At 41.0% G+C, this 25,894-nt stretch overlaps 1 protein-coding gene across 1 annotated transcript; it reads right to left on the bottom strand.

Annotated features, from left to right (window-relative positions):
• Positions 1-15,987: 15,987 nt before the first annotated feature.
• LOC104306874 (alpha-1-antitrypsin) lies at positions 15,988-20,516 on the bottom strand. The gene is made up of 4 exons (XM_009907884.2): positions 19,851-20,516; positions 18,902-19,172; positions 17,818-17,965; positions 15,988-16,223 (listed from the first exon to the last, which is right to left on the bottom strand). The coding sequence occupies exons 1-4, from the start codon at positions 20,503-20,505 to the stop codon at positions 16,014-16,016; spliced, it is 1,284 nt and encodes a 427-aa protein (XP_009906186.2). The 5' UTR covers positions 20,506-20,516; the 3' UTR covers positions 15,988-16,013.
• Between the last annotated feature and the right edge of the window lie 5,378 nt (positions 20,517-25,894).

Here is a 25,894-nt window from a genome sequence, read left to right as displayed (position 1 = left end):
CTTGATTTTGTGCTGTATTCACTTCTCACTCCCCATCAGCCTCACAAAATAGTTTTGGGCTCACTCCAAGGGGGAGTGTCTTACTCAGACATTAATTCTCACCCCAGTGAGGGGGTGCACACATAGTACTGACCCCAAGCCACACTGCAAAGAGTCTCTACCCTTGCTTTCACTCTAGCACCTGTTTCTTTCTTCAATGCAGTTAAGAAGCCCTGGGTCCCAAGGATACTCACTTTCAATTGCTTCCAAAACTTTGGCTTTGAGTCTGCTTCGTCCTGTACTGTGGCTGTGGTTTAATGGTTACTTTAACCTTACAGAAGTGCAGGATGCTGCTGCCAGAGGTGTCTCACTTTCCTGCATCCCTGCCATGTCTCTCCAGGATGGTCAAGGGGCTAGAGCCCAAGACAAGCAGGTAGAGGCTGGGAGAACCGGGCTGGTTCAATCTGGAGAAGAGAAGGCAAAATGGGAGGTTGCAGCTGGTATCCTGCCCTGTGTAACAGGCTACATTAAACAGGGAAGATGGAGGGCGAGATGCACTGTGGTAGTGTGCAGGGCAGGGATGCAAGCTTCAGCAGGGTAAATGCAAATAAGATGTAAGGAAAGTAATGTTCACAGGTGGTGAAAAACAAGGGCAGGTTGCTGTGTAAGGCCATGAAATTGCTGTCCCTGGAGGCATCCTAAACCTGACTAGACATGGCCCTGAGCAGCCTGAGCTATATTTCAGGCTGGTGCTGCTGTGAGCAGGTCATACGATTGAAAGACTTCCAGAGATACCTTTCAACCTAAACCATTCAGCTTTTCTAATAAAAATGATTGTGAAACCACGATCTCAGGAGTCTCTGTCTTCATTTACACTTTTGCACCTCACTCTGAAGGGAAACATTGCTCCGCTTCTTATTGCATGACTCCAGAGACTTGTCCCTGAAACACTCAGTCCCCTTGGAAGGTGTCATCACTCTTGTCCTCTGGTATTCCCCAGCAGAGCCAGCACAAGGCAAAAAGACAGACTCCCTCCTGGCTGCCCAGACACAGGCTCTGCCAGGGCTCAGCACACAACATACATACTGGGAACAAACAAATCTGGTGGACCATCTGCCGTGCTCCCAGCGTGACACAACCATGGCGGGCAGCACACACTCCTCCATGATGCTGCCTAGGCTCAGGTTTGCAGCGCTGTGCACAACTGTGCTTTTCTCCTGGGAGACTTTGAAAGTTTCCAGTACCGACCGTGATTTTAGTAGAGATCCAGGTAGCTGCTTTGATTTCTTCAGATCTGTCTGTAATTAAGACCTGCTAATAACAGGGTTTTTAAAGCCTGTATGGGAGGGGTGAAGGAAAATGGTGAACCTTGGAACAGGCAGACTGGAATGGGCTATTTTAAAGTTAGAAGTTGTTGCCAAAGAAACATTTGATACTGTCAGTTTCTTTCACCTATCTCCATTAATATGATAATTTTTCTGATGTGCCCTTAGTAGGGCATTCAAGCAGTTGTGATTTAACTGCCTTTACTACTTTAGAGATGAAAGAGGCACAGATTCCTGCAATTGTCTCAACAGATCTGATTCTTTGCTGTCTAGCCTCAGGGCAAGATGAAACATCTCCAAAGATGGACTTGTGTAATTGCAGTGGGGAGAGCTGTCTCTATTGGCAAAATCGAATAGCAAAGAACAGAGACTGGAAAACGATCAAATGCATGCTAATGTATTTTGGAAGATTTACAGGTTTGTTTGTTTGTTTCGTGTGGTGGTGGGTTTTTTGTTTGTTTTCTTTCTCATTTTTTAAAAATTATCTCAGTAGACTTGTGGTCTGCTTTCTTGTGCCATGAATAAGCAATATATGAGTGTGTCTGAGAACAAGTGTTAACAGTTCTTTACTGTTTATCTGGGAAAATATATTTCCTCTCAGTGTCTGTCTTCAGTTGCTCCCCCTGGAGAAAGGAGAGGACAGCTCAGTGAACTTGTTGCTTCTGTGCGCTAAAATTGTCTGGTCTGAACATAATCAGTGCTAGATCTTTATTTTGATAAAGTTGGTCATTTCACCGAAGGAAAGCCCTAGGTTTCTGCAGGTTTAAAGTGCCTGCACACCTCTTACTCTGCACTGAGACAGATGATCCACTGCCTGAGTGTTACCAGTTTTGGCATATGCCCTGTGGAAATGCTCTCTTCTTTCAAATCCCTCCTTAAAAGCACATAACTTCTGCCAAGATGCCTTTAGATCTTTTTGAAATGGCTAGGAAATTGGAGGCTGTCCACTCACAGAAATACCCAGCAAACTGGCAATTACTTTACTCTTTACCTTGGTTTTAAACCCCACCAGTCTACTATCACCTGTGTGTTAGGCTGATTGCTCCAGCATTTCCATTGTCTTTTCTTCCTCCGGAATCTTATTCTTTGTCCCATCCACCATCTGTAGTAATTATCACATACTCAGACACCTCAGAAACAGCCAGCATGGGAAACTGCAGGTAATAAAATCTGGGATTCTTGGCTGCCATTGTCCAGGAACCTTGACAGAGCAAACTCCTACAGTGGGGAAATGCCAGGGCGAAGGTGGCCATGCTGTACTTTTTGGGCCAGGGAGGGAGGTCGCGCTCTGCTGATACGATTTGATGTCACATTTCTTCAAAGGCAAAACAGCTCTTGTACCTGGCTGCTGCAACCTGCCCCTGGGCTGCGCTCTGCCTCCCCCTCCTGGTGTCTGCTCATACCTCGTGTCTTCTCACCAATGATAATGAAAATATCCAATCACTCTACATTCAGAACACCCCACCCAGGAAACTCTGTTTCTCCTTAACGTTGGATCACTACAGCTGTTGAAAATGGTTTCCAATCTCACACCAATCTTGCATGGCATATTTCTGTACCTTATGTAAGAATATGCCATTTAAGACAATAAGGCCTTGCTAAAGCTAAACATAACCCAGCTGTTGCTTAGCTAAGCTATGCTTGAAGTCAACTACTTCTTAATGACAAGGCTTGTCCCTCTGCCATTTGAGGGGATTAGAATGGTCTGATGCGGTTTGGTTTTGACAAAACCATTTTCATTTTGTCATCCTGCCCTTTTCCCCCCCCACCCCTTGCTATTTATCATGTTATTTTCTAGATGCTTTACTAATATTTCCAGCACCTCTCCAAAAATCTAGAATTGGGCTGAGTGGCCTATAATTCTAACCTTTTTTTTTTTTTTTTTTAAGGAAGATGCTTTTTATTCTCAACACTGAACAAGACATGCTGGGAGCTCCTGGAAGGTATCAACCTATCCAACTTCACCCAGAGGGGAGCCACCTGCTGCCCCAGGGCTCTGTTGTCCACAGAGCCTGTTATTCCTTCCTGAATGAGCACAGTATTTCTGACTGGCTGTGTTTTCTTTATTGCTTAATCCTCTAGGCAAAGGAAAAGTATGTTATGGTTCACAATTCAGTGCTCTATCTCCGTCTAAAAGAACAATAGAGGAAGGTGCAACTGAAAGGGTACTTGTGAAATTGTTTTTTCCTGTGGCTCAGATTTTCCTCTGGACAGTTATTTATGTCCCCTCTCTTCATTTGGGCTTTAACAGGTGGCATGAAAAACCCTCTAGTTTTTCCTAAGGAAGGCAACCATAGAGGAAGGCCCAGAGAATTTATATTTGTAAGCTTTAAAATTAAGATTTTTAAAAATATAACATTTCCACTATTATTTCTGCAAATAATAACATTGGCCAATATAATTTTTTAATGTTTTCTGGCAAACCTCCTTTTGATTCCCACTTGTCAGAGAGTTACTGCACTTGAATTCATAAATGCTCATCAGTATTCACCATGTTGCAGCTGACAACTGCACAGTCCCTCTCTCTGGAAAGCCTCAGGATGATATCTCTGGAGTTTATTTCACATCAAACTTCCCTGATTTTGAGAGCTCTCGGCGTTCTTCTGGCTCTGCATAAGGCTCCACGTGCTGGGTCAGACAGGGCCACAAGATACTGGAAGTTACTTTCCTCCAAGTTGTCTCTGAGCTGGAGTATTTGCTTACAGCATGTGCTCCTTGGGGGGCATTAGTATCACACAGTGTCCCTAGGATTTCCTTGGGACCCCAGAGGTGGCTGAGCACAAGCCAGGGGGTGCTGGGTGACATCACTGAGGGAGGCCTGGCAGGGCTGCAGCCAATGTTTGTGCATTGTGCTTTTTACAACTGAGAAAAATGATGTTGGCAAGAATTATTGCCTTGTCTGCAGGATCAAAACCAGTAATCTTCTCACATATTTTCTGGTTTTTACAGTTACTGTTCTACTGCTCAGTTTTGATGAAGTGCTAAAGGTCATGAGAGAAGTCATCTGCTTCATAAACAGCTTTCACATCTGTAACAGTTGAAGTCACTTATCTGTGAACATGACATTTCCCATATTTAATTTTATGAGGACATTTTATGAATAACTTAGCAATTTAATGAGATGACACAATCTCATGCCTGTCTTCTTTTCCTCAACTCTCTGGCAAATTAAACAAAAAGCCTTTTTGTGTTCTGATCGGCATGGCAGATCTGTTACCCAACACTGACACTGCAAAAGCAGTGGAAATGTTAATGGGGAGAAGAAAGTGTTTCAGAAATTAGTGTTTGACTTACATGTTGTGTATTGTCAGGCTGATCTGTATCCGTGTGATGATCATCTGCACCTGAGCTACTGTGCAGGAGGGATTGTGGCAGTGAGAGAGCTCATGAAGCCAAAGAGCATTACAGATACCCCCAAATTTCTGAGCTCACACATTGCTGCAGGTCAGGGCGCTCAGGAAGGATTTGCTGCTCACATGATGTTGCTATCCTCTATTTGCTCTGGTCCTGTTGTGAGAGAGCAAATTCATCTCCCTCTAGCTAAAGGGGATCCGTCTGGCTAGGTGCCTTGCCAGACCTCAGGAAAAATGCTTCTTATGCTTCTGTTCAGCTTTTCCTGCCATTTGTATGTTCCCCTGCTATGTTATCAGGAGCCTGAGCTGTTCATGACTTTTTTTCCCTTTTCAACATTACCCTAAGTTGTGACTTTAAATTGTGTCAATAGAAGATGAAAAAAAACAACCCAACAAACAACCCAGAAAAACAAAACAGAGAACTCACAGGCATTCTTGTGCTTGAGATAAGACCACAGATTCTTGTACTTGAGATAAGAAATATCCAGCACTTTTCTGAAATTAAAATAAAGTGCCTCCCCAAAAGAAAATGCAGCGATAGTAACACAGAACATCTGCACAGGGGTTCTTGACACACATTTGTCAGTGCTACATTAAATTCTGTGTTTCCTAATGCCTTAATAGACAGTTGTGCAAATTCAGCATTAATCTAGCTCTGATTTTAGTTGACACTGATTGTATTTTGTTTGCTCCTATCTACAAGATGGTGATCACAGCAAACAAACCCAGCTGGTCTTGACCATCACCGTGAGTAACCTGGGCAATCATCCAGCACAATCTGGCCAAAGAGTGCACAGTGTGCACTGTTACTAGCAGGTAAGAGTTAGCCCATGTCTTCTCATGAAGAAGAATGGCCTGAAATATCTCTTATTCAGTAAAAATGTGTTTTCATGCCTACTGTAATTGTGAATCTTTGTTTTGCTTAGCTGAGATGACTTGTGTGATTTTATTAAGCTTCCTGTTATTATAATTTCTGCCTTTCTTTGTGGCAGCTCAGAAACTCACCCATCTATTGGGGATGGTAGTCATGAAGGTAATCAGAGATTGCAAGCTAAAAGGAACAGATAGGCACTGCTACCCATGGCCCCTTTGGGCCCCAGAAGGTTTCAGTTTGTGGAAAATTGGGACACCAGAGGTGGCTGAGCACAAGCTTCTAAATCTAGCCATTTGTTGTAGACTTTTACTCCTGCTCTAGTCAATTATTTCCAATGCATAGGGAGGTCAGAACAGCAAAGGTCTGTGAGTCTGTTCTGGTTTTCATATTCCTTCTGCTGTTGAACGGTGTTATAAACCCAGACTACACCATAAACATTAACCAGATCAAACACAGTTAGTCATTCCTGAGAACAGCAAATAACCTAGACCTTGTCTATGCTTCTTATACATATTGAGGGACTTTCCACTTAGAGGGAGGTCAACTGCATTGCAAAGAGAGAAGAGCTTCTGACAGGATGAAATGCTCTTGTCAAAACTCATCTTCAACCAAACGTGTTGTGTCGCCTAGAGGAATTCCTGAAACATTTGCTGAATCTACTGAATAGTTTCTCCCCAAATAGTTTTTAGAGGAAAATGTAAAGTATTTAGTTTTGACAGTTTCTGAACAGGAGAAGTATTTTTAAGAACTTCTTTCAAATTTTGTCTGACACTTGTAATACCTATCCCAGCTCAGTAATATGCTGTTTTCAGCTGTGGTCAGACAAAACATGCTGATTGCTTGGAGAACCCTTCTGCACATGTGCTGAGAAATTGAAAAGTGGCTTTCTGATGATGTCTTTCATTCAAAGGGCAAATTTGAAACTGATTGTTAGCACCACTCTGGCATGGTGTTTCATTCGCTTGGGAGCAGATCTGGGGATGAGACTGGTGGGGATTAGGAAAGGGTGTGGAGGGCTATGAACAGGCTTCAACTTGCCTCCAAAAGGGAAGGCTTCCATCCCACGCACGCTCTCTTCAGCAGCAGCTGAGTCCTACTTCTGGTGAAAGAAACTCCCTAATGACATGAATGCACAAGGAATAGATGACAGAAATTCTGCATGGAAAATTCTGGTAATCAACTTCTGTGGAATAATATAAATATCATTGCTCTTAAGAAACTTGTTGGAGGTTTTTTGTTTTGTTTGGGGTTTTGTTTTGTTTTGTTTTGTTCTGGTTTTTTTGATGGCTGTGAGAGAGCATCTGGTCCCAGGTCTGAGATGGAAATCAGGCACCTCAGTCAGTCAGAGGAGGCCCTGTGCCTTTTTGATAGCATATGAAAAGGGTGATCTGGAAAGGTGAAATGTAAAATTATTTGCTCAATACATTGAATTCAGTTTTGGAAAAACTGCAGAAGAAGACTGCAATTCTGGTCAGCATCAAAAAGAGAATTTGTATGGAAGAAAACCAACAAGAAACTTCAGATAGCTCATGAGATGATAAACGTATTGTGCAATCTACAGGTCTCTAAAGCACATCCTTTATAGCTTCTTTTTATTCCTTAGACCTGAAACAGAACACTTTGTTAAAGATCCCTACTCCTTAATAATAATGACCAGCTGGTGGTGCTCCTTCAGTTTATGAGCTGTGAACAGTAGAGAGAGAGAAGAACAAGTTCATGGAGTGCTGACTTACCCTAATAGTAAAAGCATGTTGGACTCCTGGCACCTTCTTATGTGGCAGCCCAATAGCCAGGCATTTATCATGATCAGTACAGATAGCAGCATGAATGTCTTTTAGTGATGCTATTTAGCCTTTCTACAGTTTTCTATTTTGCCTATACATAAGCAATAGGAACTAAGAGGCAGCAACTTTGTCTAGAGTATTTTAGTGTATGAACACCTGAAGTAGCTGCTGTGCATCTCTATTCTCTACTACTATGTCTGTCAGCAGGGTAAGTGATGGGCATTGGCTGTGGATCTTTTCCACTTTCATTTGGGAATGTTGCTCTTTCTGCTTGCTCTGGTGGTCAGAAAGGGACTGACATGGGGCTGCAGCATGGGGCCTGGCCACAGCACACTGAAAAATAACTGTGCTCACTTTCCTCTGGGACCATTCACTTCTCTGGGTCATGCAAGTAGCATGGGATATGAGAATCTGCCTGTATTTTCCGAATGGCCAAGTCCTGCTGCTATCCTGTGTTGTCATCTTCAGCATGCTTTCATCACCACTTCTTTCTAATCTTCTTAATGGCCTGTTTACCTTATCTTCCCCCTTACCCCTTTTAGTCACTTGCACAGAAAAGGCCCTCGTATTGATTCTCCCCATTGTCACTAATCCTTTCATGGAACTCAGATCCCTGCCTTCTGACCCCACCAATATCTGGAAGTAGGATGTCTGCTTTGGGCTGCAGATTTGTTTTTGAGCCTCCTGATTTTCTCTACAGAATTTCTCTATGAGACCCCCTGGGTTTATTCCTTGCTATGAGGTCTCTGCTCTGATGGGATCTATGTGCTGAAGTACATGGACTTGTCATCCTTGTAGCTATCTACTAATGATAAGAACTGGTTTTTCCTAAAATTCCTGCAGCTTTCTGTAACTTGTTCTCAGTGATCTATATTTGCTCCATTGCTGTTTCCTTAAAAGTTTCATCCAAAGTAATTTGGACAGCAGCAAAACCCTCATCTGATGTCTTAGCTGGATAAAGAAGAACTGCATGAATGAACTGATCTATTGAATGAGTTAGTCTATGACAGACAACTGAGTTTAATGTCCCTAGCTACTAAAATCTAATGGCAACCACAGCACTTTCAGAAGCACCCCATCATGTTCAACTGACATTTACTGCTTTTTGCACTGTTTTTACACTGTTTGAAGAAGCTTAAAGAGTGAACACACTGTTATACATTAAACAGAGCATATAAAACCATCACTGTAGCTGTAAAGCAAGTAGTGACAATATTGCTTCTCTGAACACAGACAAATACCTAACACACACCTGCATGAGAGAGCAAAACCACCACTTACTGAGCGTTCCTGAGTCCCAATGGTTCTGCTATTTCTCGTCACCTCCTAAGGTTCATGCCAGAAATGAAGGACAATGGGATTTTCACACAAATTTTCTTTGACAGAGCCTGGCAGGCTGCAGCAAAATACTCTCTCTGCTGTTCTAATACAAAGTCTTCAAATAAAAGCCAACAGCAGCATGGCTCCAAATTCAGACATAGCAAGTACAGCTGTTTTTTCCATAAATCCTGGAAATCCTGACAACTTATAATGCTGTTTTCATGTGGCAGATGCAACACTTCTCCTGAGACATCTTTTCTAAACTCTATCTCATGCTTGAAAAATCAGCCTCTCCCTTTGATGCTGTCACTTTTATCCTCTTCTCCATGTTTGTTTGCTATAAATATGTTTAATATTTCAGTCAAGGCATGTAAAACATTTTGTGTCTCAAACAGTTACATTTTAAAACCTAGAGAAATTGTAATAATTACAGTCAAAGTAGAAGCCAACTATATTTTGTGTCATTCTTTGAATAATGGTAGACACTAAGCTGATCACAAATATCAAACCTTGCCTATTTTATTTTCTTCCCTGTCTAAGTACATGAAGAACTTTCCCTAGTTTACACCTTTAGGATTATTTAAGCCTTTAGACCAAAACTTGCCATCATAGTGTCACGATGAGATGTCCCTTTGTTAAGGCTCAGTAGGAATCCTTTAAATGAGAAGTTGACAAATGAAGAGGATTAGTTCCCTGGACATTACTTATTCTGATTGTATCCTTTCTAAAACATGCCTAGAAATTTAGATCCCTGTATCACAAAAGCCTCAGCACAATGTAAAAGTTCGTGGAAACAGCCTGGAGTTCTCAGGAAGTAAAACTATGTGCCAGATTTGGTAAAAATGCTTGGATTTTCAGTCCAGGAAGACCAGTCCAGAGGAGTATGCAAGTTAACTGTTAGCCAGGATGGTACTTACTTGATAAGAACACAGGTTCATATCATCACATATAGATCAGATATATCAGATACTCGGAGGAACACAGAGTAGTTAATGACAGTGAGTTCATTATGTGACTGGGAAGTCTATGTATCCATGTACAGGAACAATTGCGAGTTCAGCTGTATTAAAAATGTGACATAAATAATCCTTGGGTTAGTGTCTAACCTTGCATAACTTCTGTGACTTCCAACCCTGACCACCATGTTGATACACTTCCTGGTTTGATAGCTTCCGCTTGCTTATGTTAAGTCAGATGGAGTCTCAGCTGGCATTGCCACTTTGAGCCGGCAGCCAGGCTGTTGTGAAAAAGCATATATCAATAGAATGTTATGGGCATGCATTTTGTTTCCTCTGGTCCACAAATAAGATAATCTCTCTAATCATTCCTTAGAAGTCTCTCTTGAACACAGAACCCATAAATGCTGCTATTTCACTTTTAGTACTGAAGAAGCTAAGTAGGGGAAGTTTTTCACACTGAAGTAGGAGTGTGCAGGTTCTAGTCCAGTATGAAGAAAGGGAAATTATTTTATTTCAGTTGAGGTATGATGTCTCCTTCAATGCAACCACCCTGGCAAAATGCCAACGGAATGGTTTCCCCTTCTCCCAACTGTGCAAGATACTGAAGTTATTACCTATGAGGAAATTTCAAACCTTGAAGTCATAACCCACGAGGAGGAATATCCTGGGAAGAACAAGCCTCCATCTGATATATGTCATCCATCTCTGAGTAAAACTAGGGAAAGGTCTATGTGCACCCTGTAGCCAGTTCTAGTGCACTTGCTCTATCGTCTGATGACCCTTCCCCAGCAGAGAAAGGGTATTGGGTAAAAGAGAGAAGACTCAAGGGTTGAAATAAAAAATGGATCTAATGAAACAGACAAATACAAATGCAAACATAAAGTATACAAATTATACCTGGGGCAAGAGGGGACAAATTCTCATCAAACTTCCCCCTTTATTCTGAGCATGATGTTTATGGTCTGGGGTACACCTGTGTGCCAGCTTGGGTAAGGGGCCCTGGCTGACTCCTAACTTCTAATAGCCTGCTGACTATGGCTGGTTTATAATAGAATTGTAGAATCATCAATTCTATCTCATGAAACCAGGACAGGAAGGAGCACTTCTCCTTTGCAGAGCAGACCTTTAGAAGCATAAGGGCTCAGAAAGTAGCCCTTCAGAGGCCAAAGGGTGTTTTCCAAGAAGAGTGAAAAATACACTTCCCCCCTTAGTACTGTACAAAAATCAAGCGATCGCACACACTTGTGCTGTGAAGGCATAGATTTCTGGCCTGTTCTGGCCTCAAGTGTATGTAAACATAGCAACTGATAAAGATTTGTACTCCAACATTTTTTTTTTTCTGTGTTTATTTAGTATTTCATTCCAATGGGTCTTCAATGCCTCTTTCATTTTCCTGTTTTCCACTCTAATAAACAACAGGAGATTTACTGTGTCTATGGGATTTCACCACCCAGGCAGGGGCCTCTGTGTTCACAAGGCTTACTCTAATTACTCAGCTTCAACTGATATTTTGCCATCAGGAAAAACCAAACATGATCCTGAGTCATTCTGTAATGAAATTCTTTGTTCATGAGGCTTTTGAGATAGTGGAAAATGAACCGAAAAGATTAGGAAATATCCAACAAATCACAGTTTAGATCGTTATTTAGGGGGGTTTTTGACCACAGAAATTTTATTTCTGCTTTGGAATATCTACCCTGTAACTGGATGGCCAGATTCATTAAGCAATACTCATAATTACTGGTGCTCTGAAAGTTTTATTAGCCAGTAATATTCCTGGTGAAAGGCAAACATGTGAAATGAATGGAAACTGATTTTCCTTAAATCCACGGTTTTAGGAAAGCTTGTTTTCTAAACTGTTTTTCTAAGTTTTTACTGCTGTCACAGAGGCTCTTGCATGTGTTTCACATCAGTTCCAGTTCAGGCTGTGTCATTTTTAGAAATGTATAGACCTTAATGATCCTTCTATTTCCTTGGTGCCACTGAAATTCTTTACACAAACCCTTACAACATGTGGTTCAAAGACTGAGCCAGAGAGTTGACTCATACTTGGCTTACATGTAATTTACTTTTATTCTGTAATAGTACAGGGAATGCAAGAGATAGGAACCTAGATGAGAAAGTGACAGCATTCAATTTTATTTTGCTCTTTAATTTAAAATGCAGGGCTTTTTTTGGTGTGGGGTTTTGGTGGTGTTTGGTTGGTTGGTTGGTTTGGTTTGGTTTTTGTTTGCTTGTGGGTTGTTTTTTTTAGTTCAGAATTGTTGGTGTAATCCAATTAATTTACAAGTTATGAGAGGGCTTTCACACAACTCATATACCACTTACAACCCTTATGGAACTGCCTAACATCCTTACACTAAGCAGCCTGATAGATTGGAAATTATATTGTTCAAAATGGATTCTGCTTTCTCCCTTTCTCATCCATATGCACATGTGGACCTCAGCAGGGCTGTAGATGAGGGAACAGGGACATTCAGGGGACCATCATCTCAAACTTGGTCTAATACCATCTGCTCTTTTGGGGAGGGACCTGTTTCTTCATTGTGAACTGCTTCATCAGCTTGGCCACTTTCTGAACAGCCACAGCACTTCTGCTATTGTGGGGTTTTTTAGGTCTAAAGGTGAATGTCCAGGGTTTCAAACTGTCCCTCACAGAACAGAACTATGGATAGTGCTCAATTTTAGGCAGTTCATTCTTGAATGAGAGTTGAGCAAAGAATGGTGCAAAGGCACTGTGTGCAGTGAATGTCACAGACCTCTCAGAAGTTTGTATTCCTAAATTTGGTAGAGGCTGTGGATTTCAGTTTCTTTTTTCAGTGCCATATTGAAATGCTAAAACCAATCCCACTAGCAGTACAGTCAATATGTGTCTACAGCTCCCACTGATTTCCACACAGCATGTAGGCATGCCAAATTTTGAGGCAGAAATTACTTACTCGCCTAAAGACAGATTTACAAATGAAGACTAACAATGGAAAGATTAACAGATCTAGTGATGGCTGCAATTTTAAAAGACTGTCAGATCTTTAAAGAAATATAGCTGGTAAGAAAATGCATTTAATTGTGCATATAATAGCTATTGACTAAGCCAGTAGTTTTCCCAAGGACTCGTGAGAAATTCTTGGCTTGAATATTCAACCACCAAGGAGCTCCAGGTACTGCTAGAAACAACTCATGCCAGGTGGGGTCCCAGTCTCTGGTTCTCTGATCAAGGAAGCTGAGTGCATTGGCCTTCTTCACAGTCTTATGGAACTCTGTTAACCCATGTGTACCTGAGATTTCTTGCAAGGCAGTTGTAAAGTTGGTACTTTAGTATCATTAGTAAGGACGCCCCTTACTAAACTTAGTGGTACCGTAACCCTGCAGAGAAGGGGACTTGAAGAGAAGAGAAGAAGACTCCAACCTAGCAAAATGTTGTAGTACATTTTTGATATACAATTCCAGGTTACCCAGGGACAACACATGAGAGCCTTTTCTGACCCTTTCTCTTTGGTGGCTATTTATAGTTATTATTTCAATATGCATTTCAGAGAAATCAGGAGACTTCACAGTAACTTTGAAATGCAATATATTACTTTCCAAATATGCCAGTTTTCTGCCCTGTTGCCATTCATAAACTTTAATTTTGCTGCATGCTAGGTCAGACTAGAAATACAAAATATGACTACTGTTCTGATAATCTCCATCTCCACTGATGTCTGACTATAGGCAGTACCAGGTCAGGCTCCTGTGACTATGGCAACAAGATTGCTGTCTCTGAGCATTTCAGTAATAACTTTTTCTCAGACAGGGCCTTGACATCAAAAGTATCAGAGATAGGTGATTAATGAAGGCATGGTGAGACCTGTCCAATAAAATCTATGCAAAATGAAGGCAAAACTTTGTAAATTTAACACAGTCTAGTTTTAGTCATGGTACTTGTCAATCCTTTATGCTCAGTATTCCTATATTGTATGTTTCAATTAACAAGGGTAGCTACCAAAGAACAAAATCCATATTCTTGCTTTTTTTAGCTAATTACCTGCTGGCACTGTGCTGGTGGAGGACAAAGCCCTCCCTTTGATAATACAGGGGCATAGCATATTGACAGTCCATCCATGTGCTGCCTCCAAGTTTTCTTTCTCTTTGGTCAGTATAGCTTAAGAGTGAGGGGATTAGGATGTTGAAGTGTGGCCAAAAGTTTCTTGCCCTCTTCAGAGAGATTTAACTCTTCCATCTCTCTTCTTTTCATGCTGCTCCCTAAAGTGTGAAGGCACTGCAGGCTGCTCATGTGATATTGGCTGAGGGTGATATATTTTCTTCTTGGTAGAATTTCAGTTTCAGGCAGAGATGATTAAGGGTATCTGCAGGCAGACCACTGCATTGACTTTTACACAGACTTTTCAAACATCTCCATAAACTTTTCACTTTTTCTGTTAAATCATTGTGGTTTTGCTATGCTCCCCCGAGCTCCACTATGGAGATAAAATTCCTGAACAAGTCAGCTCAACACTCCTCCTCCCTTCCAACTCTTTAAGGAGCTTTCCAAAACCCATGTAAATCTTCAACAAAGTCTTTGATTTTAACTGCTTATTTGAGAAATCATTGGCCTGCAATGTAGATTTCATTTTCAAGCGGTTGTCCTTATTTACAGATGTAGGGAAGTTATAAAAACATAGCTTGGAACTGTCCTCTTGGCTGAAATTATTTTTCCATCCTCAAATAACTGCTTTTAACCCACAGGGCACCAACAGGACTTTCACTATTTCCCATAACAAAATGCCACAGTTCTGACAAGAAAGATAAGAATTTTTACAAATGTTTCTACTTTGTAACATTTGCAGCTAAACAAAAACATTAGATTTGTTCCATATTTTCATTTTGCAGAATTGGGCAGAGGTGGAGGAAAGAAATGAAGTAATCTGAACAATTTCCTATTTGTTCTTTACCTTCCCTCTAACTTGTCCCAAATAGCGCAGTTAACTTCTCACCTAACCCTCACCGCTCCCAAAGCAGAGGAGCAATGACTGTGCAAGCTGTATTAGTAGCTGTGGATAAAGAGACCTGTACTTTATGCAGAGCTGAAATCCTTGGCTCAGCTCCAGCAACAGAATTTTACCCCTTTAAGCACTGCTGAATCAATTAATTTTATTTTTCTGAGAGAGAAAAATCAGTTAGATTGACTAAGATTTTCCACAGAGCACTTTGAAAGCATTGCTGGTGTTTTTTATTTCAAATCTGGAGACAAAGAGATGATTATTGAGAATATATTTTGCATTAAGCAAATCTGTAGGTCTGTGTGAATAGGTTGTGTGGGGGCTGGTTTCTTTCACCCGTAGGCCTGGGAAAAAGTCTGTACTTGCCCACATGAAAGCCCTCTGACTGCAAATATGCATACCATGGTTTTCTCTCATCCATATGGCCTCTCAGGACTTTGCAAACCAAGCCACCATGGCAGAAGCATTTATTATTTCTGATGTAGCCTAGCCAGAAGCCAAAACCCTCCAGTAGTGGCAAGGACCCCCAGGCCCTCTCAGGTAAAGTTTAATTCCAGCCCCTCCACAGGAGAAAAGCAGAGTTCAGATTGGAAATGCTGGGAGGAGGCATTGTCACTTAGCTCAGGCTGCATTTGTGAAGTGAGTGGAGCCCCAAGTTCCTGATGCTGAGATGATGCTGAACGGATCCTAATAGCAGCTCCTGACAGTTCTTTAGTACCCATCCATTAAATGTTATTGCCTTTAGTGAATTTTAATGCTACCACTGATTGCATTTGTGATTATTGAGTACCTATGCAGAGGTGCTAGCAGCTAGGGGCTGTAGAGCTGGGGCCGCCCTGTGCTAGACTTGTTCCAGCTGGCTCCAACAGACCCACCACAGGACAAAGCTGAGCCCCTCAGCCAAGATGATAATACATCTGGGACAACATAAATGGTAAAAAACACTGTGCTGGAGCTGTGAGAGGGAGTGGTAAAAAATATGAGAGAAGCAGCTCTGCAGACCCATGGGTCTGTGAAGAAGGTGGGGAGAAGATGCTCCAGGTGCCAGACAAGAGATTCCCTTGCAGCCCCTGAAGAAGACCATGGTGAGACAAATTGTCCCTGGAGGTGCTGGAGGCCTCATCCCTGGAGACATTCAAGACCAAGCTTGATGGGGTCTTGAGCAAACTGATCTAATTGGGATTGCCACTACTTACTGCAGGGGAGTGGACTAGATGACCTTTAAAAGTCCCTTTCAACCCAATGCATCCTAAGATTCTCTGATTTTGTAAACATGGCCCACTCATGCTTGTTACCAACTCTGTTTGTAAGTGAAGAAAAATTTTGTGTAATATTTAGTTATTGGTTAATTAAGAATGAATTCTAGTCTGGTTTTGCAAAGAAGTCTCTGGGATGTGCACAAGCTCTCTTCTCTGCACTTGGGAGTACAAGTGCTCTGGTCTAATCTTCCTTGTCAGCTGGGTTCACAACTTTTCCCATGAAGAGGATGCTACGGGTGGTTTTGTCAGTAATCATCATCAGGAAGGGCCTGTTGAATCTGATGTGAGGAGGAGGAGGAAACATTGCAGACAATGGTACTATTTCTATCGCGGTCACTGCAGCAGCCTCTGTGCCGTTCTCACTAACATCTACCACAGCCTTGTGAAGTGCCTGCAAGGGAAGAAAAAATGAAAATCAATGTACTGAAGAGTGGGAAGCAGCAGGGGACAGATTTGCTTGCTTTAACACCGTGAGAAGATAGTTTTTAAAAGAAAACCCAGAATTAATGTAGAACTGGTGTCAAAAAGATACTTAGAGCCAGCCTTTCCAAGATAATCAAAGTTTTCTCTGAGTTCAGGGAGTTTTTTCCACCACTCTGGCAGAGTTAAGATTGGCTGCTTGCAGAGACTGAGCAACACAGGGAACACTTACTGTTCTGTTTTTTTCTCAGAGTAACAACATTTTAAGACAGAAGAAGAAAAAAATCATTTTACATTAATTTCATTGTATGCAAAAAAAATACTAAATCTTTCTGCAAAGACAGACGAGCTTTATAGGATGTCTTTCTGCAACACAGCCCACTGATATGACTTGCCTTTACAGATTTTTCTATGGTAGGTATAGCAAATTCATATTTCTGAATTCACGTGACCTTATTTCATTGTCTTTGGTCAGTCTTTCATTTTTTCTTCATTGTCCATAGTGCCTCTGAAATTTCTTCTCATGAGGTCCTGCTACCCTTCATCTATTCAATTGTCTTATATGTAATCCAGGTGTTTACACATGTATTACTCAGTGTGAGGAACCACAAAATCATTAAATAATACAGTTTGAAGGACCTCTAGAGAGGTCCTATTGTGATCAACCACTCTGCACTGTGTCAGCTCTGACACCACATAAGGTTTCTCAGGATCTCATCCAGTCAGGGTTTCAGGAATATTCCTAGCCTCTCTAAGTAAGCCATCCTAATTTTTGATCACCCTCATGGTGATATTTTTTGCATAATATCTGATGAGAGTTTCCCATTTTCTCTCTTGTGTTCATTATCTATTGTCCTGTCAATGTTCATTTATTAGAAGGGTCTGGGTCCATCTTCTATGAGCCCTTGTAATAAATCTGTAGGCTGCGTTAAGAAAGTCCCTTCACCTTCCATTCTGCTAGCTGAACAGCTCCAAGTGTTTCAGGTTCTCATTACATCCCATGCTCTAGCCACACAACCATCTTGCTTACCTTCCACTGAGCTCACTCTGCTCCAATATGTCCACATATCCCTTCCACTAGAGAGTCCCAAACTGGTTACAGAGTACTCCAGAAGTGATCTCACAAGTACAGAATAGAGGTGAAGGATCACTTCCCTCGTGATACTGGGCATATATTCTCTGGGAAATCACTTTACTTATCTGTGTGCCACTTTGTCGTTTATGAAATGAGGCTATCCCTGCCTCACAAGTCTGCTATTTGCATAAATTCTGAGGTGGTCAGATAATACAGTAATGAGAAGTATGCACATAGGAGAAGAATGGCTATTCCCAAGCTCATAACTATGACTCTTATCATTCATTATTATTTCACATCATCTTTTTGTGAAATTATTCCTCTTATCTTTTCCAGTTCTGCTTTCTCCTTGAGAGACAATTTAATTTAAACTGTAGGAACAGTGAGTTGTGATTCCCCAGACATGGCATCAGCCTATTTGCAGATATAAAACTCACATGTAAATGAGGCAGACAGTTCTCTTGGTTACCATCTTCATTTGCATACTTACTCTGGAAACCTTCAGATGAATATTTTCTGACACTCCAGAGAGATCAGCCTGGTTACTGAACACCTCTGTCACACCCATTTTCTCAAACATGCTCTTAACATCATAGGAGCCGGAGATGGAGAATTTTGGAAGGTCCAGGTAGATTTCTCTTTTGAAAAATAGAATAAAATAGTAAGTTTATTATCGCAAGATCCCCCAATGCAATAGCTCTTGCAGGTATAAAGCCATCCCAAACAGCTGTGGATCTAAGGCTTGGCTTTTAAAATCTGATGTTAGAGAAGCACAGACTCATAAAATGGTCATCTAGTCCAACTGCCCTGCAGTAAGCAGAGACATCTCTAACCAGATCAGGCTGATCAGAGCTCCACCAAGCCTGACCTTGACTGTTTCAAGAGGTGAGGCATCTATCACCTTTCTAGGCATCCTGTCCCAGTGGTTTGTTTACCAACCTCGTTGTAAAAAAATTCTCCCTTTTATCTAGTCTAAATCTACCTTCTTTTAGTTTAAAGCCATTATGCCTTGTTCTGTAGCACCATGCGCCGCTAGAGATTATTCCTATCTTTCCCATAAGCCCGCTTTAAATATTGAAAGGGTGCAACAAAGTCACCCTGGAGCCTTTTCTTCTTCCCCAACTCTTTTCAGCCTGTCTTCACAGGAGAGGTGTTCCATCTCCCTCTGATCATTTTTTTTGTGGCCCTTTTCCCGATCTGCTCCAACAAGTCCACCAGCCAGTCTGGTCAGTGGTGAAGGGACACAGAGCTAATTTATGAAAGTGACTGTCTGGAGAGCATCATACAGATGGGAGAAAGGTAAATTATATTTTATTTTATTCTTCTTACTCAAAGCAGATTCCTGAGGGCAATGTAGCCATATGCAGGATTTTCACAGCTGGTAGCACTCCCACTTGCTGTGACTCAGGGAGTTAAGTAGAGGGTTTCCCTTAGGTATGAAAGTGCCTGAGACTTTACCTTATGTAATGAAACAATGCAATGCTTATTCCTCAGAGCTGTGCTTAGCAATTCATTGTGGCATCCTGAGCTTTACTTTCCTGGATGACTAAGTAAAGCAGCAGTTAAAAGATTACCTTTTTCTAAGTGATTGTGTCCAGTTAGACACTGTTTCTTTTACCAGAGCATCCTCCACCTGCTTCATCGCCCCTTCATCAGGCAGAACAAACAATGCAGCAGCATTTCCTTTGTATGGGATTTCCACTACCCAGCAAGACAACCTCTCATCCCTATGGACATTGAAGACTTTGTTCTGATGCATCATTTTGACCTTAACAGAATTCTTGTCATCCAACAAGAAGTCATCATCTCTGGTGGACAATTTGTTGAAAGGTCTTTCCCAGTAGCCTTTTGACAAAAGAATGAGTATAGAACTGAATAAGCTGACAAAAAGGACATGTCACATTAGTTGATGTTTCAAATACTTTATTGGAGCTGTAAAGGCAGCAACAAGCCTGTCTCAGTTTAAGGATGCTTGTTCTGTCTCTATGGGAAGAAGCTTTAGATCATTTCAATGGCTGTAATAAAGACCACACAAGAGAAAAATAAGCTAAGGGTTGCCATGTTAAAAATTTGAGCTTTTGCCTGATAATGCAAAATGGTAAAACTTCCACGGACTCCCATTGTACAAGCTCCAGGCTTATATTCATATAAGGAATATATCATAAAAATGTTATCCATGTTTGACCATCTCCTGCACAGCCAAACATCTGTGCCATTGAACAGCAGTCATAAGTCCCCATGTTCACCCTTTCCGAATGTTTCAAGATCTGAACCTGGTTTAAAATTGATATGACATTAATCAGTACTTTCTTTTTTTCCTTTCTTCTTTTTTTTTTTTTTGCATAAAAAATTATTCTTTAGACCTAGCTTTCAAATATTGTTGTAGGCCATTTAAAAGTAGAAAGATGTATTTTAAATGAGATGATAGCATTGGTTCACAATGTGAAAAAAGTTATCTTTCTTACATCTGGACAACACTTGCAGAATGTATGTGTGTATCTGCTACCCATGTTTGTCACTCACCTTTAAAGAAAATGTAGTTAACCAGAACCATCTTGGAGTCCTCATCAAGACTCTTGAGTAAATCAACAATTTTCCCATGGGTTTTTGTTTCTATGTACTTATTGATTTCCTTTGTGGCCTCTGGAAGATTCTGGAAGTTACTAGAAATAGCTTCTGAATAATAAAAATTTGTGACACCATCCAAAAAATTCTGGAGCAATTTGAGTCGGTCATCTATGAACAGGGCATTGCCCAGGCTCAACTGGACTTCTCGCTGAGGGTTGTTCAGCAACTGGAGAATGCGCTGAAATCCCTGATGGATCTCCTGCTCCTCCATCTCTGTAAGGTTGAAGACGAGGCCTTTGTGGAGCTGACTGAGAGTGTTTGATCTGGCCCCCAAGGAGAGCATTGCAAAGGCAGTGGAGATGCTCAAAGGAGAGAAGAAAATATTCTTGTTGCCTGCCTCCTCTCTGACCTGCCTGTAAAACCTAAATGCAAAGTCAGCGTTGTTGTCGATTATCTTGACATGAGCCAAGTTTTCACTTTCATCATTAGAATGGCCTTCCAGAGTATGGAGCGTTTTTTGTTGCTGCTGTTCCTCATTGAGGTTGGACCTATGTTGACCCTGGACTCGAAGTCCAAGAAACAACAGACACAAACACAATGCAGATTTCATTTTTGTTCTCAACAGTTCTGTGAAGAAAGAATAGAGCAACTTTTAGACCCAGAGAATTTTATCTTTCCTATGTAAAAATAGTATTTGTATTCTATTTCAGACATCAGTCGTTAGAATTACTGCTCTATTTAGAAATACTCTTCTTCCTGGTCTCCTGGGTAGTCAATTTCTAGTTGATTCCCTCAGTTATTGACCAATGAGCAAAGAAAGAAAGATATTAATGTGGCATCACCAGGGAAGATCCATGTTGTATGGGCTTTTGTGAGATATTATGCCTGAAAAAGTTCTTCCCTCTGACTAGCATGGCCTAATTGCACTCCATAGTGCCTTTGGATCCATGGCTGATCTCATCTATTTGCCCCCACGTATTTTGGAAGTACTTTGGTAGAGGGACCAACTTCTGCTGATATATTTCTGTAATACCAATGGTTTTGTTATGACTTGGATTTTCAAGCACTGCAGTGATACAGAGACAATGTCAGAGCTGTGGATAAAACCCCTTTAAATATTCAGTCTCTTAAACTGTTGTAGCAGCTGTGAACTCAAGAACTCTGTTTCTTTAAAACATTACTGTACATGGTTCAGCAAACTGAGGATAAATCAAGAAAGTTTATTGACTCTATCTACTGCACATAGATTATCCATAAGGTTGCAAAGCCCAAGACACAATAGCTTAGGAAAAGCTGTAGTGGAATCTTCCTGGCTGTGTATGCACAATTTCATGACCCCTCTTCTTCAACTGACAGAAGAAAATTCCATATAGCTCCACTGTCTCTCTTCTGTGCTTTTCAGAGAAAGAACAGTGGAATACACTGGAGAAGAATATTCCTCACAGTATGCCTCACCTAAGTAATCTTAAATGACAGAAACTCAAAATCATAAAGCAGGCAGTTGCCTGCAGGAAAGTAGAGACTATTTTCTTAGTTTTGTTTGTAGGACCTGAAAACCACGAAAAACAGTCTTAGAATAGAATACATAGAATACATAGAATAAACCAGGTTGGAAGAGACCTTTAACATCATCGCGTCCAACCCATCAACCAATCCAACACCGCCCAAACAACTAACCCACGGCACCAAGCACCCCATCAAGTCTTCTCCTGAAAACCTCCAGTGATGGCGACTCCACCACCTCCCCAGGCAGCCCGTTCCAATGGGCAATCACTCTTTCTGTATAGAACTTTTTCCTAACATCTAGCCTGAACCTCCCCTGGCGCAGCCTGAGACTGTGTCCTCTTGTTCTGGTACTGGCCACCTGGGAGAAGAGACCAACGTCCGTCTGTCTACAACCTCCCTTCAGGCATGGGTTTCTGCCTCAGGCTGTGTGTCTAATGCCAGCTTTAGTTTTTCCATCAGAATTTTCAGGGGATGCTGTTAACTCTGGGTTCCCCTTTTACTGGCTGTCCTGTATGAAATACTAGAGATATAAGCTGAGACACTAGAGATATGTGTTGATTAGAGGAGCTGTGCTCAGCATGTCTAAAATGTGGCTAAAAACATCAATGCTGGGAAAAAAAAAGAGGCATTTTAAGTGGAGGTAATTATTTTTGGTCTTGTAAGAACTCTTTTTGTAATTCACCAAATCTGCTTTTGAGAGAGACTAATTTCTCTTCCAGGCCACTTGGCTGCAAGTAGCCTAGTCTTTAAGCATACTGGAGGTACAGGGATGTTACTCTCATTAGCCCTACATCAGCCTGGAGTAGCCCAAATACTGCAACTACATTGACTCCTCTGGGAGCAGATACAAGGTTTTGTTCTTCATCTTGGTATTTACTAATGAGTACTCATCTTGGACCTCATCTCCCAGTCATCCTGCCACTATAGCTAGGAGCTGGATCACTGATTGATTGCTGCTTCCAACATTTAAACAGAAGCTAAAATAATTTCCAGTTACTTTACAAAATAGATTAATCTCAGAATTAAATCTGTGATAAATGGCAGATAGCACAGCTAACATGAAATGAAAGAATTCTAAGAAAGTATAATATGGTACTTACAGTGCCAGTCCTGTCCTTCACAGTGCTTCTTTCCCATCCTTCATTTTATTGGGTAGTATTAAAGTAATGCCCATTGGTAAATATTAAACAGAGCAAATAAGATTTATTTGCAAAGCAAAGACTGAGTAAGCCCTTATTTTCTGGAAATCAAACATTGTAGGTTTCTCTTCCCATCATATAGACTGAATGATGCCAGCACCTAGGGCTCTGAAAGGAGAAAAAAACCAGGGACCTTGCTGCTTTTGGGCTTGGACTGAATTGTGCACAAAGGAGCTTTGCAAGGTAGTCTGGCATGACCCTGGTAATTGAGCTTTGGAAACCAGAATATTAGAACAACTGGAAACCTGTGATAGCACCAAAGCAATATCTGTTTATAAAAATAATGCTGTGTCCCACTGGCCTGCATGGGATATCCTGATGCAAGGATGCCAGTTAACTAAGTACCCAAGGCAGCACCAAGTTTTGAGCAGTGTTTACCATGGCAAAATATCATCTGGAGAGAATAGATCTTCTTAACATCTTGCTACATGCACACAGGCTAGGGAGGATTTACATGCATACTACGTGTGACTTACACTGGGATTCCTCTCAGAGAGACAGCTGAGAGAAATAGGCCAGATTTAGCTATTTATAAGATTATTTAAGAATGACATACACAGAATTCATCCTAATTAGTAGTGACTAATTATTTCTATTGGGTGTACATAATTTCACCCCAGGTAAATCTACAATTTAGCTATGCCTATGAATTTACCTAACATGGTCATTGCTACATGACTACTACCTCTTAAAAGACAGAGGCAGATTTCAGAACATATTTCCACTGAGAAGGGCTTTTTTTTCATGATATGTGCAAGTACTCAAAAAGGTTATTGCAGTATTATGTAAAACGACCAAGGTTCAGCAGAAGCAAGAATGATGTTGCTTAACTCTAACAAAGGCAAGCTATTTTTCTCAAGTCTAGGCCTGCCTGCATAGATAGTATGAATTTTTTAATGCAGCCCTAATGCTTGGCTAACCATCTGAAGGATGCCACTGTTTTCAGGGAGGAACTGCTGGAACAGCAGAGCCTCTGCAGTGATTCCTCTGTTTTCTCCCAGGACATGCAGCAATACTTAGTACATCAGGGAAAGACTGAAAATTTGCCGCTGTCCCTGCTCATCATGCTCAGGCACCAGCTTCTCTGAGCCTGGTCCAAGTCTTTTCCTAGGCAAGCTTAAGTAGTCTTGAGATTACATCAGACCCACAAATGAATTTTTGTCCACAAATTTCAAATAGTTCAGCTTCTCAGCAATTCAAGGTAGATCATCATGGTTAATGAGTGCATTAGTCACACCTAGCCCTTTGAAAATTTCCCTTAGGCCATTTCCACCAGAAACAGAGACTCTTGGAAAACACAAATCTCTCCTGTTGAATACAATGGAAAATAAGAGTGAATTAGCACACAAGGTTATCTATCACTGGCATAGCTGCCAGATGGCAATGTCTATGAAAATTCAGGGAGGGAAAAGTAGTTTGTTACTTCTCTGCATATTTCTGTTGGTGTAAATGTCTGTGTCCCCAGAACAGATGTCACTGTGGAATGTGAGGCTAAACTGTAAAGTCTGTACAGAGTTTTGCAAGAAGGAGATCCATTCAGGGGAAGTAAACAGGGGAGGGTATGGAACTTCTGGATGTTTCTAGATAAGCAGTGGCAGGAACAGAGGGACTCTCGATCCAGGAGCTAGGAAAGTCATATCAAGGAGTAACATACTTTTTTTGCCATTGGCCTGATAATAGCTTATATGGAAGGAATTAAGGAAAAAAATAATTATCTTTTTCCTTACTGTCTGCCCCATTATGCAATGTGTGGGTTCCTCCTTACAGGAGCAGTTTCATCCCATTTTATTAACTTACTCCTGTTGCTGCTTGATTGTCAGGGTATTGTATGCCAGTTTTGCAAGGTTTTTTTTCTGTGTTTTACAGGGCAAAGGATTTCTGACTGTGGAAAGAAAACGTCAGCAAGATGATAAGCACCAAGCAAGAGAAATACGAACTTTGCATGATAAAGCCTTATGCAGCCATTTCTTGTTGCCTTACAAAGTTGTACCACTGTATCTGTCTGCAAAAGTTCATATAAATAAACTTCTTGACATAAATAACTCCACTAAAATTAGGAGATTAGTATAACTGAAAATTTACTGTAATTAGAATAAAAATCAAGTCCTCTCTGTAGTTTCTTTGATGTAAAAGGCATCCCAAGTATGATCTCCCTGTCTTACAAATATTCATCCTCTTCACCTCGGATAAGTAAAATTCTTGTGGCTCCATTTAAAAAAACAGCATGACTGACAGGAAGATGAAATCTGAAGGCTAAACAAAAACGTTGATGACAAAACCAGGAATAAAACCTAGACCTTTTCTGATGTGTTTTCAGCTTCTTCAACCAATGCAATAGGAATCTCTGAATTAAAATTTAATGTGAAGCCACAGATTGCAAGATGAAAGCTGTATCAACAGAATCTAATAATATTATTTTCTTCTGTTTTATATCCCAGGAGTTCTTTTGTTACCAGCATGCAATTCCATTTCTCATAACAGACATTTCAACTAACATGATCACTTTCTTCAGTTTGCAGAAAACACCAATTTAATGTTTCTGCTTTGTCTGTACCTAATCTTCTAGAACTGAAAGGAAACATGTTTCCAAGAGCATACAAGCATCTAAGGCCTGATGTCAATTCCACTGGAGTCAATCAGGCAGCATTTTAATATTCAAGATGAGTAATCTCTCACTGGGAGCTCATCTCAGGTTTTACTGATATATTCTCCATAAAGTTCCCAGATGAAGACACTGTAATTGTAGACCTGCTGGATATTGCCAAGGCTTTTCAAAACTAGTTACAAGGGTTTTTTAAATTTAAGATGGACTGCAAGACTAAAATTTTACTCTCAGATTGGATCATAGCTTGAATTTCTTTTTCCAAAAGGTACGTCAAAGTCAAGTAGTTAAGACTACAGACCAAAACAAGAACAAGAACTTAGAGATGGTGTGTATAGCTCACAGAATTAAAAGACATGGCAAGAGGAGGGGATGATGAAAACTGTCCTCTATCTCTTCCTCTCCGGTGTCATTGGTGTTAAAGGCCAGAATTTCCAGCACCTGTGCCTAGCTAGTGGCTTGGAAATAGAGGACCATCAGGGCCAAGGCAGTGGAGACACTGACTGGGTAAAAAAAATATTCTTGCTGCATTCCTGTTTGATTGCTTGCCTGTAAAACTGAAAGCCAAGTCCATGTTGTTGGAGATTATCCATTAGCATGACCCAAGAGGATCTCCCGCATGGGGATACTCCTTTTGGAGGTCAGTTGCTTTGGATTCATCTTTGTGGTGGTCAGTACTACTCAGGGTGTGG

The sequence above is a fragment of the Dryobates pubescens genome, chromosome 5 (assembly GCF_014839835.1).
Source record: "Dryobates pubescens isolate bDryPub1 chromosome 5, bDryPub1.pri, whole genome shotgun sequence".
In the NCBI taxonomy this organism is placed as follows: Eukaryota; Metazoa; Chordata; class Aves; order Piciformes; family Picidae; genus Dryobates; species Dryobates pubescens.
This window is presented reverse-complemented; position numbering and strand designations above follow the sequence as displayed.